Source organism: Oculina patagonica, chromosome 7, assembly GCF_052425735.1.
Source record: "Oculina patagonica isolate OP01 chromosome 7, crgOcupat, whole genome shotgun sequence".
Classification (NCBI taxonomy): Eukaryota; Metazoa; Cnidaria; class Anthozoa; order Scleractinia; family Oculinidae; genus Oculina; species Oculina patagonica.
In genome coordinates, this window is record NC_135764.1 from 24,324,149 (window position 1) to 24,341,233 (window position 17,085).

Genomic DNA, 17,085 nt, shown 5'->3' on the forward strand with positions numbered 1-17,085 from the left:
TCTCAATCGCTTCTTCCACAAACAACCGCTGGCCATCCCGCCGGCTTTGAATCGTTTCACTGTTCGCATTGCATTCTGGGCCAATTTCAAAGATGGCGGACGAGGACAGCGTTTGTCGAGTTTCTTCTTTTGAAAATTTCGGCGAGGTTTTGAGTCTTTTGTGGGGAGAGAACCTCAAGGAGGACATATTCGAAAGATGGTCTCAAGGTAAAGCTTACAGAACGATACTTGACACTGGCAATACAGTTTTCTGTAAACTAAATTGATATCTTATCAAAAGTTCCTCGTTTCACGCTTTCATTTCTTAAATATTTCAATGAAAAATTTATAGATATTGGGTTCTAGCGTTGTGTGTGCGAGTTTTGTGGTTAAAAATTCCAGATATAAATTTTGCTCATAGTAATCCACCCCAAACAGCTCCTGGACTTCAATATAATGGAGCCAAAATTGCTGTCAAATGAAGAAATGCCGTTCGTTTTCTTTCATCTGATAAAAAATAATTGAGAATTTTAACAATCCAATAACAAACTTCTTTTTATCAATATTTAGCTCAAAAAATTGTCTTTAATTACCGATAATTTATGCCTAGTTGTCTAGTGACAAATGTGACAAGTGTGCAGTCAACTTGTCTATTGGCTCTGACACTTTTCAAACCCAGGATTTAATGTTCCCAATTAACAAATCGACCACATTTTTCCATGGTCTGCACTCTTATAGACCATAGAAATGACGCCATAAAATGTCCAAAACTTTGCAGTGAAACCACTCGGCTAACGCCTCGGGGTTCCACTTGAGTTTTGAACATTTTCTGACGTCATTTCTATGGTCTATTAAGAGTGTAGACCATGGAAAAATGTGGTTGATTTGTTAATAACTTAAAACAACAACAACAAAAAACAATCAAAACGAAACTGCGGAAACAACCAAAACGAAAAGAAATGATGACAAGCATCCTCGCTATAAATTGGGAGTTTTTCCCTCTCACTATCCTATTGGTTATCCCAGGCACCCATCTCGTTGTTGTTGTTGTTGTTGTTGTTGTTATGGTCATTCTCCATGATGTACATGAGGCAGTTGGTTAAACAGTCTATCATAAAGGTATAGGGGAGGCACGGTGGCCTAATGGTTAGCGCGCTCGACTTCGAGTCGAACGGCCCGGGTTCGAGGCCTGGCCGGGGCGCTGCGTTGTGTCCTTGGCCAAGACACTTTACTCTCACAGTGCCTCTCTCCACCCAGGTGTATAAATGGGAACCGGCAAATTTACTGCTGGGGGGTAACCCTGCGATGGACTAGCATCCCATCCAAGGGGGAGTAGCAATACTCCTAGTCGCTTAATGCTACGGAAACCGGGATAAGCTCCGGCTGTATGGGCCTCATGGCTCGGAGACAGACTTAACCATAAAGGTATAGAGCTTTTAGCTCTTGCAAGGTAAGTTGTTTTAAACACTGTCTAGCACACGGAATGAAAAGGCTGGGTTAATCAGTGAAAGCATTGCAATGACTTGTTTTTATTCACACATGGCAGCATCCTTGTATCAAAGGGCAGCTGAAGAAGTGTAAGACTGCCCTATATGTATTGAATTACAGGTTTACTGAGTAAGAAATATTATTCCTGATCTGATTAATTTTGTGGTGTTATCTTTACATGTAGGTTTTGTCTTTTCTATGGAGGAACCAAGTGCTCTTATTCAGGAACAAGGAGGACCATGTGCTATAATAGCATCTGTACAGGTTAATTATAAATAGGCACTCTATTAATGGACTTTTAGTGTGAACACACAAAATAATGGTACATAAAAATAAACCATTTCTCTTAAAATCCTTATTTTTTTTAAAAAATGCACCCAAGAATAATCCATTTTGTCTCATTTACCCTCAAATAAATTGCATGTATTTATTACCTAGTATTTACTTTTTTACACTGGTTACATGTAAGGGCCTGATTACATAAGATCAGCTGGCTCGGTTATGCTGAGATCTCAGCGATGATGACAACAAAAATCAATTTTATTTGTGATTACATGACAACTGGGCCAGCTTGGTTGGCTGAGATCCTGGTATCACTGGGAAGAAAATTTTTCTGTGTAATCATGTTCACCGAGCCAGCATTAAATTTCTCTTTTGAGCACAATGCTGACCACAGAAATAAATATTCTTCTTACTAAATAGGATTTAGAGGCAAAGCAGTTCATGTAGCTGTATAAGTGTAGAAAATAAAACACCAAACTGCTGGAAAATGAATCAAAAATCAATCATGCTTAATTCAACCCGTCAATGTGTGAAATCACCGATGAGAGGCCGGGGCGGAGGAGGGGAGGAGAGGCGCACGGAGAACGACAAGCGAGACGGAGGACAGGAGCACGGAGGGGAGAAGGACGCAGACAGGGGGAGGGGGAAAAGGGACAAGAAAGGGGCGCGAGGGGGCGGAAGGGAGCGAGGAGGCGAAAGAAGGAGCGCAGGAGAGGGCGAGGAAGGAGGGCGAAAGAATCATAGTCCATCCCAGGCTGGCTCAGCTTATGTAATACCGGGCTCAAAGTCATCTCGGCAAACCGAGCCGGCCTGGCCAAACAGGCCAAATCAGGTCCTATAAGGCCATAACCTGCCAGATAACCCACTGAAAATGACCAGTTACAGCAACATTATGTTTTTATTTTTCAGGCATATATCTTAAAAAATATTCTATTTGTAGAAGAAACTCCAGCTCCCGATAACTGGAGACAATTAACAGGTTAGTTTTGGTGTTAAAATGTAAAATGATGTGTTTGGATTCAAGATATTCTGTTCTCTTTACCCAGAAGTTTAAATAGATATTGGCAAATTGTTCCAGCCACCAAATAAAGAACAGTATAACAACATAATCTAACAAAAACCCGTAATCTAGCACCTGGTTCTGTTAAATTCAACAGATGAGCAAGCAAAGCAGTTTCTTGTTTGCTCTCTTTGTGAGATGCTTAACAATGTCAAATCTGAGAAATTTACGCTGGTGTTTCTCAGGGATCACTTGGTGTTCGCATCATGTATGACAGCTGAAAGAACAGAACGGCAGATACAGAAAATGAGGAACCTACTTCATCCAACAGCCCAGGTACTGTTTGATTTCACCTGCCCTCAGTTCGCTGATCATGATGCAGTTAATTTAAGGTGCTGATAACGGTTTAGGCATTAACATTCTAGTCCTAACACTTTGCTGGGTCAGTTTCACAACACTTTATCAACTGCTATAACAGAAATGGTATGAAAATTATAAATGCTCTATTATTGGTGGACAAGTTGTGATCATTTTCTTGACATAAGTGGTTACCATATCAACAGTAAAACCTGTTAAAAACACCCTTAATTTTAGCTTTCAGTGCTAATAACTCAAAACTGAGCTTGCTGACGCCATTTAATTTAATCTTGAGTCGTGATCAGCATGTTACAATACAACGTTTGGCAAAGTTTAAACGGACTGTCAGAGTGGTTCAGAGCCACCTTAATATTTTGAAAATTTAGCACATTCAAGTGCACGACCAAGCAAGGATTTGAAACAGCGAGCAGTCCTGAAGAGTACAGTAGTCCTATCTTGTGCAGGGTTCAAAATAAATTTCGTTTTTAGCCTGAACTTGTGGATTTTTTTGTCAACTCATTTTTTCCGCTGTTAGGTAGAGAGTATGCACTTTCGGGACACAACCATCTGCATACATAACATGACGTTCCCAGATGCATTCTGGGGCGATTCAAACGCAGATGGCCATTTGAAGTGTTTCCGAAGTGATAGAATATTTTACGGCAAAGCAAAAGTATGGATTGGGGCAAGTGATTCTTTTCCTATTTTGGAATGTTTGAGGAGCAAATAAGATCTTCAATATAATTTTCTGGAGACACAATACCTGAGAAGGTGGGAGCTTATCTTACCACAAAATGAAGTCACATTGGGAACTAGGAACTGTAAAACCAGACTATTCGTCGACAAAGATGAAATTTTGGTCGCATTAGCGACCAATGAGTCGCCCTTTCTAGCCCGAGCTGCATGCTGATATAAAGACAACAACCGAACGATAAAGTGGCCGATCAAGGCACAATTTTATTCCGGTGGAAAGAGCCAGCAAGTGTCGTCAGAGTGCCGGCTACCGCCGACAGCCGGCTGCTATTTTGAACCCTTCTTGTGTGCTTAGGTAGCCAACCACAGTGAAGGATTTGTTTTATCTTGCCGCTAGCAGAGATGGCCATGTAATAAGAATAATTTTTGATGTTCATCTATTATTTGTTGTTAGATTCCAGTTCTCCTGATTATCACAAATCTGTCTGTGCTCAAGAGCTAACTTCATTGTCCAGTGAAATGTTTCATTCAAAACTTTGGTATGTCCCTAAGGTAACATTTTGACTGTAAAACAACATAGTTCATCAAATTAATATAGAATGAGTTAAGGGATAATATATCAAAGCTAGGCAAGTGCAAACTGCTTCCAACAATCCAGCCATCTGTTCCCTCTCTTTTACAACCTTTCCCTCTCCCTTTGAAATTAAGTCCAATAGTACGTTGACTCAGTATCTTGTTAATTTGAAACTTTTCAACTGTGTGTATGTATTTGTTTTATAATTGAGTGATAGAGCCTGTTTATCTGGTAAGTGAAATAGTTTTATTTTTTGTTTCTAGACAGCCCGAAAATATAAGACATTTTGCCCTGGGCATTTTAAATAGAGGGGTTATGGGGGGGGGGGGGGTGGGGGGGGGGGGGGGGGTAGAAAACAAATCAGTAACTGCCCAGGGGCTGACAAATAACAGTCGGTCATCGAACATAGGTCGACCAAAATTTACCCCTGTCCGATTAGAACTGTCATCCCAGAGTGGGGTCAGACATCCGGAATGTCTAGATCGCAGATTTTTTTGATTCCAGATAAATGGGCCTTTTACCGGTGGCAACAATGTAATAACAAATATGTTCGACCACAATGTTGTTTTGTCGCCGACCAAAGGATGGTGTTTTAGTTAGGGACATATAGACATTTCAAGTACAGGAAAAATTTTTCAGCCCTGGTAACTCGTAAAGAGTAAAAAGTTATATGTTAACTAAAATAATACAGTGTAGATGGTTCTTGTTCTGACTTCTGTTTTCTAGATTTCTAGATTTTCAATATTTGAATGTTCCCTCAGTCAGGTTCAATGTCACACTTGTGAAGATGTCAATCAAGTCATTAATAAGAATATAGCGATGTTAGAGGGACGATTTGGTGTCCTTCTATTTCTCTATTCAATATTATTAACCAAGGTACAGTAAATCTGTTGCAACACCTTGTCTTGACTTCACTGTATTTACAGCAATAATCCAGTACACTTACAGGGGTAATACATGCCAGGCCTGTAGGAACGAATTTTGAAAATAAGAGGGCAAACGTTAGCACTGATGGTGGTTTAAATAGCAGAGGGCAAAATAAATTGCTGGGGATCTCCATTTTAGGCTTGGTAAAATGAGACCATTTCGGTTGGGGGCGGGAGGGGGCGGAGGCATTCTCCCCTGGAAAATTTTGAAAATTTAAACACCCTCCAATGCCATTTGGTGAATGTTGAAACACTTTTTGAAGCAGTTCCCCTTTACTTTCAAGCCATTTTGAAACTATTTTGTTTAATATTCAAGAGAAAATATGTATTCTCAGGCTTCCAGGAAATGTAATCTAATAGACATTTGAGCTTAAAAACCTTTACAACACATAAAGAGATGAAGATAGATTTTGTTTGTCTCTGATACTTACATCTACTCTAAATTACATTTCAATATCTGATGTCTTCTTTTAGTGACATTTTCCCCAAAAAGGTGGGGGGGGGGGGGCACCCCTCCTCATACAGCCCTGCCCCGATTGTTCAAAGTTGGAAGCGCATCCACCAGAAAACGCACCAGTGGAGCACAAACAACATGCATCACTGGAGGAACGGGGAAGATCCACCCTTGAACATCTGGACCCTGCATGCAATGATATTTCAACTTGCAATATAACATTGTTGCACGACCATTTGCAGGAATCAATTATTTTTATTTACACTTTCTCCTACTTTTTTGCTTTAAAAAGTTGTACATCAGACTATTTTTTTCTTAACAGGGTTTAGAAACTATCAAATTAGAAATGGAAGATGTGGGTGAACCTCTTGTGGATGGGAATTTTGGGCATGGAAGGTATGAACAAAACAAATGTTTGTGGAAAAAATAAAAAAATAAATACTTTTCTGGTTGAGACATATTATAAAAAGTTGAAATTTCTTGCTATAAAGGTTAACTTGTTGTTCAAAATGAAACATTGCATGTATTGTTTCATTTATCTGGCTTAGGAATAACATTTATTATAAACATATCATGACAAAGAATGCATAAAGGATGATATTTTAAGGATGACAAAATTATTATAGTGCAATTCAGTTCTAAGACCTTTGGATCTTTTTAAACCAGTTTAATTTTATTTTCCTCTCTCTTTTATTTATTGAAAATTACTCCAAAGACAAACAGTACAAGAATTTGAAACCAAAACCAAATTTTAATCCTGCAACATTAATTTAATGAGTTACAGGAGCTTAACTGCAAGGACATCCTTAGGGCAATTGAACAACCTGACTAATGCTTTACAATTATTTTTATTATAATTATTATCTTAGTTTGTAAGTATTAATTCCCTTTTTCAGTCAAACCCTGATCAACTTGATGCTAACTGGATATAGTGTATCAAATGTCTGGGACTCATCAAGAACACTCTCAGGCCTAGGTAGGTATATTTATGAAAGGGAACCTCTGGTTTTGAGGCAAGTTGACATTAAGCTGTTTGAAATAATGCCTTAATTTAACAAATTTTACTGGACACGGCTAGTAGAAATAGCATTTAATAACAAACATAAACGGGAAAGGTTATACACCTTATTCAAATATTTTTAACCTGTTTGCGTAGTCGCTAGTCGCACAATGTTGGCGATTTTTTTTTTTACTTTCCATATCCAGAGACATGCAAAATCGCTATAGTCTCTATAATATCTATATTTGCAAGCTTTCAAAGTCTTCCATTAAAACGATACTATAGTAATACGGATAACAACTGTACACAAGGTAGTAAAGAGATTAAGAAGATCGATACGGTTTTGTGACAAAATTTTTCCATGATTTGTGTTGACTTTGCATCCATACGACCGTTTATGCAGTTGTCAAACCAGGGATTCCAATGGCAGTCATCAAAACCTAAGAATCGCTTTCTAACCGACAAGATATTTCAAGAATTATCAAATACTACTTCAATTCGCCATACTTTTCTTTGTTTTGGTTCGAAGCCAATGCCTCACTCGCCTCGCTTTCATGTACTCGACCCAAACTCTTCCACGCGTTCCGCCATTTATGAATAAGGTTATGGCTTTTAAATTTCCCGTGCAGGTCCCCTTTTGGATTTTATGACGTCATGCGTTTCTCAATTGTTTCGCACAAAAGGACCTCTGCTACCTAGCAGTAGCGGCAACACACTGACGTCATAAAATCCAAAATGGAAAATGAATGATAAAATTGAACCACTGCATAAATTTTTGTGGTGGGGGAGGGGGCATGTTCACTAATTATAAAGGCAGGCGATGGATCGCCTGAATCAACTATTTTTACCTAAGACAAGAGGAATTAAATTTTTGGCGAGCTGCAATGTTTTCTCCCCACACCAACATGAAGTAGTGACTCAACAACTACAATTCAATGGACCACCTCCCCTAAGCGACCACGTACAGTCAACTGTCTCTTAACAGACACCTCTCTAAGACAAACACCTAGTGTTGGCCCAGTTCCTGCCGTTTTTCAGTCATTTTACTGTAACTAAACTCCCTACAAGATGGACAACTCTCTAAGACAGACAGTTGGAACTGGTCCCGACGTTGTCCGTCTTAGAAAAAGTTGACTGTATTCACTTTAAGTGGTTGCCTACGGGAGGCTCAACTGTAGTAAGACTTAGTGTAGAACCTTTTAAGCTATGGTTTTATATTTACCACTTATGTTTTACACCCACTGTCAGAGTAGACTGTTCACAGTCCCCTATTTTTCCGTGAAGTCGTAGAAATGGATCGTTCAGTCTGACGGGCCGCCATCTTGGTTTACGAACGCGAGCAAAAAATGGGGAGAGTGCAAAAAAAACCTGTGGGTGGGGGGGGGGGGTTGCACTCTCCCCAGTTTTCGCTCGCGTTCGTAAACCAAGATGGCGGCCCGTCGGACTGAACGATCCATTTCTACGACTTCACGGAAAAATAGGGGACTGTGATCAGTCTACTGTCAGTGTTACGTGCATAGCTTTCTTTTTACATCCTTTTTTTGACATCATCTTTTGACATCGTCTTGCAACGTGCTGTTTGAAATGAGCCAATCAAAACCGATACATACCATTGTTGGTTTCATGCAAATGAGCACACAAGGTCAGAAGGTCATGCTAGTGGGCTGTGATTGCCGGATTTTGATCCGTGTTGTTTGTTTAGCATGTCAAAAGATGGATCATTGTCAATAGAAAGCTGCTATGCACCTAACACTGAAAGAGGGTGCAAATAGAATGTTTCAGGTTGGAAATCACGTGGGGTTATATCATGTCTGTATATATATTTGTTTTGCAGAGCTTAGAGGTATTCCCAAACAGTCTTCTATAGGATTTTTAACACTTTTAGAAGCTCACAGATATTGTGAAGTAAGCTTAAAATCCTTCTCTGACTGTGACCGTGTGCACATGTTTTCTTTCTTATTTTTGTTAATATTGGTTCTATGCGTTTAAAGATTTGTTAAAGTGAAAATTTAATTTATGTATTACTTTATACATGTCAAATTTAAACTCACTGCAAGAATTAAAAACATTTTTGATTAAAAGCAGCATCGCATGTGTTTAACAAAGCTTAGTGACTTTTTGCCAGCTAATTGCCATTACTTTTATATCATTCTGTTTATTTTTAACAGGTAGGCAACTTTCTTAAGTCTCCAGTGTTTCCAATATGGCTGCTAGGTAGTGAAACTCATCTAACAGTGTTCTTCTCCCAGGTAAGATGAATTTACTGTAACCAAACTCCTTATAAGACGGACACCTCTCTAAGACGGACAATGGACAATTTGAACTCATTAACGGACACTTGAAAAGTGTTTTTTATCATGTTTTAAAAGTGAAAATACTTCCAAACTTCGTATCAACCTAAAGCAAAGTTAGTCAGGGTTTAAGGATATGTGTTTACCAAGCTTTCTAACCAAAAACAATGATGCTGTAACGGATTACTTCTCTGCCTACGTGTATGGGCACTAAAGAGGTCATTTTCCACTTAAAGTATTACAGTTTGTAGAAGCTCTCAACTTTTTCTTAAACTTACGAATACGGTCCTTTTAGTATTTTTAGGTTTGTTGCATTGTGCAAAGGTTTAGCTTTATTATCTTAGAATTACTGGTGTTATGTTACCTTGACTCTCTACAAAGCGGACACCTCTCTAAGACGGACAGTTGCGGCCGGTCCCGAAGGTGTCTGTCTTAGAGAGAGTTGACTGTAAAACAAATTACCGGTATTGTTTATTCCTAATTTTTTCGTGCTTTTATAAGCTATGCTGCTAATCCATTGTGATAAAACAACCAGTAGTAGTTGTAACTGCTATTGACACTTAAAGGTGGCCCGCGGGTATTTATGAGGCTGACAGTTCCCTTTTTTAAGCGCGTTTTTGAGAGTCTGAAAAAATAATGCTTAAATTATATAAAATGATAAATTTTATGGCGATCAAACACGATTTGTTAAAGTTATGAGCGATTTTTGGAAGCCTTCGTTTTTAATCAAATGCGATTAATTTGAAAATGACACGGTGAATTTTTCTGTAATTACCCCAAGTTTCTACCGTCAGGAAATACATGTGCAGGAACGGTATTTGTCATTTTAGTAGTAACTTTTTCATTTTAGTAGTAACTTTTTTTCATTTTAGTAGTAACTTTTTTTCAATTTAGTAGTAACTTTTTTTCATTTTAGTAGTAACTTTTTTTCATTTTAGTAGTAACTTTTTTTCATTTTAGTAGTAACTTTTTCATTTTATTTGTCATTTTAGTAGTAACTTTTTCAGGCTGTGTTATTTCCAAGTGGCAGAAGATTGTGCGGAATTTGAAAGCAACACCTCTCTTCGAAAACAACAGTATAATTTCATTCGAAATGCGGGGTTTACAAAGCGACCAAATCTTGGAAAGTAAATGTACCTGACTTTCCGACCGAAATTCTTGAAACCGTATGATAGGAACACGCTGAAACTCGGCACAAATCGTTGCAATATCCTGTTCTAGCTGCAGCTTTAAAAAAATGAAAAACAAATCGACAAATTTTCCGCAATTCTAAATAACGTCATTTGTTTGATATTTTCAAAAATTTGACTGAAAACCATCCATCTTTATTGACTGCTAACATTTGATGTATATACACGATCTTTTTAACTTGTACACACAAGATTAAGGTGAGTAAATAACACAACAGTTTTTAAAGGCAAAATAAAGATGTCGCTCGTTCAGGAAATCTACGGAGTGGATTTTCCTGTAAGTTGTTGTGAGTAAACTTCAACTGTTTGGCAGGGTTTTGGGGTGATTACAGAAAAATTCACCGTGACATTTTCAAAATAATCGCATTTTATTAAAAACGAAGGCTTCCAAAAATCGCTCATAACTTTAACAAATCGCGTTTGATCGCCATAAAATTTATCATTTTATATAATTTAAGCATTATTTTTTCAGATTCTCAAAAATCTAAGCAATCGCTTCATGTTTTTCCGTTTTAAAACGCGCTTAAAAAAGGGAACTGTCAGCCTCATAAATACCCGCAGGCCACCTTAAATAAGCTACCGGTAGCTGAATTAGACTGGAAGCAATTTTTTGGTTTTCTCAGATTTTTATGTGCTAGTGCAATCTTCATGTTAACTATGAAAATAATTATGTAAGTATACAAGACCAAATGGCAAAAAGTTTAATGCCTCTCCTCCAAATAAGACTAAGTGAATAAACTATTAATTACAATGTTAGTTAACATTGTATAATGTTATTATTTTTATGTGACTCTTATTTCAGGAGAGAAGTCTAACAGGATCAGAAAGTGAGAGAGAAAAGGGTGTGAGAGTTTTTAAATCTCATGACCAACAGGGTAATATAAATACACAGAAAATGAAAAATACATCTACCATGGTTAACACAGACTGTGCATTGTTCTTCAAATGTTAAAATTGAGTCAGTCTTCTATATAGTAAAAAAACCCTCTTTGTTTTGTTCTTGATTAGACAACAGCTTCATAGCAAGTGATCAACTTGGCAAAGTTTTAGAAGATCTTGGACTTGTTTCTGATCCAGAATAGTAAGTCAACTTTATTTCTTTACTAAAAGGAGCAATCATCAGGGTTGTCACAAGTCAGGAAATGGTCAGGGGAAAAAATAATTATTGTGATGATTAGGGAAAAGTCAGTAAAGGAATTGACATTTTTGAAGAAAAGTCAGGGAAATTATAGCATTGCTATAAATAAATGGCAATTATAGCATTGTTTTTCTTAATAACTTTAAAGATGAATTCCAGTTCGTACTGCGCAATCTCTGCTGCAATGTTTATGTGAGCCCACACGAAGGAATGTTTACAAGCAAAACTAAAAATTCCGCGACAAACTTACCTTTTTCTTCATAATTAACGCCAGATATCCTTGCAGAACAAATAATAACGAGTAGAGGAACCTTGACGCTATTTCAAACTGACGTTTCAGCTCATCGGAAATTCTTGAACAAAACGAACTGTAATGGCGGACTAAAAAACTTCATGTATGCTGTCACCGAAGTGTAACGTTTCAATGAATTCAAAACAAAAACGAAAACAAACCCCAAGTCTGTGCAGTACGGACTGGAAATCAGCTTTAAGAGTAGGTGGGAGAATGGTGGAGTGGGTACTAGCTGATGAAGTTCAAATCTGACTACACTGTTCAGCATTTTCATGCTTGTTTTGAAAAAGATTCAGACCTTTCAGTGGTTGGAAGGTTGAATTGAGATTTTGAAGGAATAATTATGTTAATTTCTGTTTAGGTCTGTAAAAAGTCTGTGAATTTTTTTAAAGAGCATTTTTATTCTGATTTATATATTTTTCTGTTGCCAGTGTATCCTTTATGAAGGAACGTCTAGATCAAGATTCCATGGGTATCATTCTTCTGCAGAACTTTCTGAAAGAGTTCTTTCCTGGGGAGGTGTGTGTTAGTTTAGAATGTTTTGGTTATATTTGAACACTAAGAACCCTCAGATGTACATATATATTTCTAAAGGTTTTTATTAGGGAGTAATAATATTTATTTAATAGTGATTTCATGCCAGATTGCTAACTTTGTACTCAATAAATTCAAAACTAAGTACTTTGTAATAGGCCTCTCAGATTTGAGATTACTGAAACTCTTTCTAAAACAAAGTAGTACCACTAATAATATATTTATTAATCTTACTTTTTTTTTTTTTTTTTTTTTTTTTTTTTTTAATGAATTTGCCAACCCTACTTACAACACTGAGGCTAAATACAGTTCATTACAACACACTACTTATAATACAAATGTTATACAACACAGCTACTTGCACTACAATACAGTCACCTTACTTAAATTACAATACTAAAATCGCTACTTACATCATTTACAACACGACTACAATTACATCTACAATCACTTCCACTTCTATACGATTTCGTTTTGTGCTGCTGATAATAATACAATTAACACAGGATTACATAACTTACAATAACCATTACTTACAATTTATATGGCTTAATTTATATACTAAATTAAAGAATACTAGGTAATTGTGAAGAACAGCTCCCGCTAACCGACTGTCGGTCGACTGTCGGTCGTTTGTCGGTCGTCTGTCGGCCGACAGTCGGCCGTTTGTCGTCCGTCTGTCGGCCGTCTGTTGGCCGTTTGTCGGCCGGCTGTCGGTCGTCTGTCGGCCGACAACCTGCCGACAGGTTTTGGCTATGATGTCGGCATACTGTCGGCCGACAGCCGGCCGACAGGCGGTGATGTGTCGGTAAGGTGTCGGTAAGATGTCGGTAAGTTGTCGGTTATACGGTAACACTAACCTTTTTGTTTCTTTATGTTTTTCCTCCGTAACGGACCCCAAAATTTATGAGAAATTGAAAGGAAAGGTATATACTCCTAAGTTTCGGTCATCACAGCCTAAAACTAGCTTCTGCGCTGCCGAAATCGACCGGAGAATTTACGCGAACACAGCTACTCCATTTTTCTCCGCCATATTGGATTGGTTAACTTAGTCTCATTCTCCCTCGGAAGGGGTCGCAAAGGATTCTAGGGCGACTTCAGCGAGTGCGTGTGTGGAGAAGTTTTTACACAGTTTTGGCCTGAGTTTTGGATAAAATCATCTTCGAACGTGATTTCATTGCTTGCCTTATGGACTTAAAGTTACGTAGGTGATATATTTATAAGAGATTGAAGTTTGTATAAAAGAAAATCTTGGCGAGGAGTCGATTTGTTTTGTAGTAAGTACCGTAGTACAATGAAATACAATGTTTATAAGTCTTATCTGTTTTAATCGCTTTCTGCGTCGGGTTTACTTCTGTGTTTACTGCTCAGTTTTACAGTAAAATGTCTGTTTTGGGAAACTGTCGGTAACCTGTCGGTGGGCTGTCGGTGGCCTGTCGGTAGTCTGTTGGTAACCTGTCGGCCGACAGTTGACCGACAGTCGGTTAGCGGGAGCTGTTCTTCACAATTACCGAATACTATTTGGCTACAAAGGAGTTACCCACTAAGAAATCTATAAACTCTCGGTATATTTTTTCCATTTAAGATTAACATTTTGGCTGTCTTTCTGATTTTGTGATTTCATTGCATATAATTCCAGTTGGTATGTATAGTTAACAATTTTAATGAATACTCGAAGAGATGGACGGTTGTTGTTCTTCCGGCATTCATAAATGTGATATTTAGCTAGAATTAAAAGATGATTAAGTAGTAAGAAATCTTCTTTTCTTTTCCAAACTCCAAAGAGCTTATCTATATCAGAAAGTTCCTCCAAAACAATGTTTGTATTTCTGCACCAGTCAATGAAGTCTAGCCAAAAATCACTGGTAAATGAACATGTGATAAGTAAATGCTCGAGGGACTCGCTCTCTAATCCACAAAAAGTACATAATGGTGAGGCAATCAAACCAATTTTGTGAAGAAATGAGTTGGTTGTTGGTTATTAATCTTACTTGCTAAACCCTTTAGAAGAAAGTTTGCCATAACTTTCAAACTCCTTAAAATAGCTGTAGCTGATTCATACATTTCACTTTCATTTAATTGCAGGATTCGTTCGCAGATGAGGTTAAGCCATTTAAAGCTTTTCATTATAATGGACTTGGTATAAGAGAAGAAGATGGGACTAAAAAAGTAAGGAATAAAACAGCAACCTCTTTACAAGTAAACCTTACCTTGATGAAGGGAGTTCCATCCATATGTGATGTTAGAATACTCCTAGTCACTTTGTTCAAGGAAACCATGATAGAAAAGTTACTGTAGTGACGTGACGACCTAGCAGTACAAGGCATGGAAATATACTTTGAACAGCTTAATAGCTAGTTGGGCTACAAGGTTTAAAAAAAAAAACGCCCTCTAATCACAATTGGCTCATAGCTCTGGGTACTTTACTCGGTTTCTGTAGTATGAAGCCTTACCTTACCTACCCTCCTCATGCCTCGTGGCACATAGGGCCATAGGGTTAGTATGAAGCAACTAGAAGTATTGCTACTCCCCCTGGATGGAAAGCTAGCAGAAACCCATAAGGGTTGAAACGTGTAACGCGCGTGCAAAGCGTTTGAATATTAATTTTGCGAAGTACCATATTTGGAAACAAGAATAATTTGTACGCAAATGTTATTCACGAAATGACACATGCAACATAATTTTTGGTTTTGAGGTAAGTTGCTTGAATTTCAACCTAAAAGCCATAAATTTCTTCCATAAACTAAAGAAATACATTACATGTAAGTGCATCGAAGTGAAGTTCTCCAGACTACTTCAAGAGGATGAAACAGGAGAATTTAACCAAATTTAACTTTATTCAACCAAGCTTGTTCAAAAACAAGATTACGCCATCGAGCGCGAGCTAGCGCGCGCTGTGAATTTAAACCTAACAAGGTAATTTTGATTGGATAAATGGTTCTCGTAGTTTTCCAAATCTGGTACTTAGTGTAAACGAATGTGCAAACGCTTTGTACAATGCGAATCATAGGGATTTACACGTTTCAACCCTTATGGGTTTCTGATGCTAGTCAATCACAGGTTACTCTCCAGGACTTGGACAGGTTGCCTCAACAACATGCCTGTAATCTTTAAGAGTTAAGTGTCTTGCCCAAGAACACAACACAGTGGCCCCAGCCAGAGCTCAAATCTGAACTGTTTAATCCACAGTCCAGTGCACTTACCATAAGGCGACCACACTTCCCACAGTTGGTCTTCACAACTTGTAGTTTCGAAAGACTGATAAAGGATTCTTATTTAGTAGTGAACTGTTATGGTTTAATTTAATTATAATTTCTTTTCAAAGGTTGTGTACACAGAAGGACTTGCTTCTATAGAGCCATCAGACTTCAGTCACATAGCAGAACAACAGATTGTCTCTTGTCTGAAGACCAAGTGGTCAGGAGTATGGTTAGAATGGCAGGGAAAGCATATACCATCGTTAAATTGACGAGAACTGGAACCACACAAAGAGGATCTGATTAACACACTAATGTGGTGCAATCCATCACCCAACATGTCCAACTGCGAACATGGAGTAAATCAACATGCGTTGTCAATTTCAGGAATACTGTTATTTCAAGACAAGTGCCACGATAGATCACACCATGCCATGTAATGTCTTGTGCAGTTGGCTGTTCTGCTGAGCTAATCCACTAATGTAATTTAATACCAACACCTTGCAATTATTGACCGTTTGGCTCCCTGGCTGAATTTTTTTTTTTTTCAATAATTAACCTGCTTAATACAGCCGTCTGATTAACATGGATGGTTTCTGTGATGCCAGTAGTAATTGTGTCAAACCTGGGTTTTATCAATTCAACATTGGCAAAGAAGTTTAGTACTTTGCTAGTTTATTACTAATAGAAGGTAGATGTGGAAATAATTTACAGACACTGGGACCAATCTTGCAACAAATACGCTCATTGTTTGGTACATTACATGGTGTACAGGGTTTTGAGTAATTTGGTTGAAAGACAAGTTGGACAAAACATGACGCCATGAAACAAAATGCTTACCGGTAATATTTATTTTGCTAATTTATGTTAAATATTATTGCGGTTTTCAGTAAAATGCGACCTCTGAAATTCCATCTTCAACCAACAGTTTATGCTTTTTGCTGCTGTCAATCATCTTAGCAGACCTCTCGGGAAACAGAAGTTCACTTCAATTGGGTCAAAGGTCACTTCTCTCAATTGTGATTGGTAGATTTCGATCCATTTTGTTTGTTTCTGTTTTTCATAGTTTGGTGGCTGTCGCCATAATTATGATTGACGGCAGCGAAAATGCAATCGTTAGTTGGATTTTGAATTTCAAAGTTTGCATTTCACTGAAAACCGCAATAAGAGGTTGCTAATAAGATTGCAACAGAGAGACCATGAGAATGTTGTGGCAATGTTATGTTTAGAAGAGGTCATGAACATATAGTGGTCAAAGATTTATTTTTAATTACATATTCTTTGCTATTATCTTAATTCATATATTTGTTAAAAAAATTCTGGAGAAATGTCTTTTACTATTTATTAAGAGATTTTCAGTCATAAATTAAAAGGAGATGTACTTCCTGTGCAATTCATTCTCCTAAAATATCTTCCTTCTGGACAACCCCTCCCCCCCCCACCCCTACAAAAAAAATTTAAAACCTCGCAATTTTTTCAAGTCTCGAGAATACCTCTTAAACACTGAAAACCACTAAACACTAAGACCCCTTGTTACATTTGTATCTCAAAGTTTATTCTTAAAAGAAGTTGATTTTATTGTAATTTGTTCATATCGAAACATCTTTAGACTTTCTAGGGATCTTCTCTAGAGATCCTAGAAAATTTTGTAGCAGCTACCCGTTCTCTATACTGCATTTAGGCATGATAG

At 37.7% G+C, this 17,085-nt stretch overlaps 1 protein-coding gene across 1 annotated transcript; it reads left to right on the plus strand.

The window, feature by feature from the left end:
• Nucleotides 1–12: 12 nt before the first annotated feature.
• On the plus strand, nt 13–16,858 carry LOC144660482 (ubiquitin carboxyl-terminal hydrolase MINDY-3-like). Its single transcript, XM_078521122.1, is given in 16 exon segments — nt 13–207; nt 1,652–1,731; nt 2,659–2,728; nt 2,907–3,037; nt 3,040–3,085; nt 4,254–4,338; nt 5,135–5,249; nt 6,076–6,149; nt 6,650–6,729; nt 8,588–8,658; nt 8,922–9,002; nt 11,037–11,109; nt 11,243–11,315; nt 12,096–12,183; nt 14,284–14,367; nt 15,524–16,858. Coding segments are annotated over 16 exon segments (1,410 nt in total). The 5' UTR covers nt 13–92; the 3' UTR covers nt 15,668–16,858.
• The last annotated feature ends 227 nt before the right edge of the window (nt 16,859–17,085 follow it).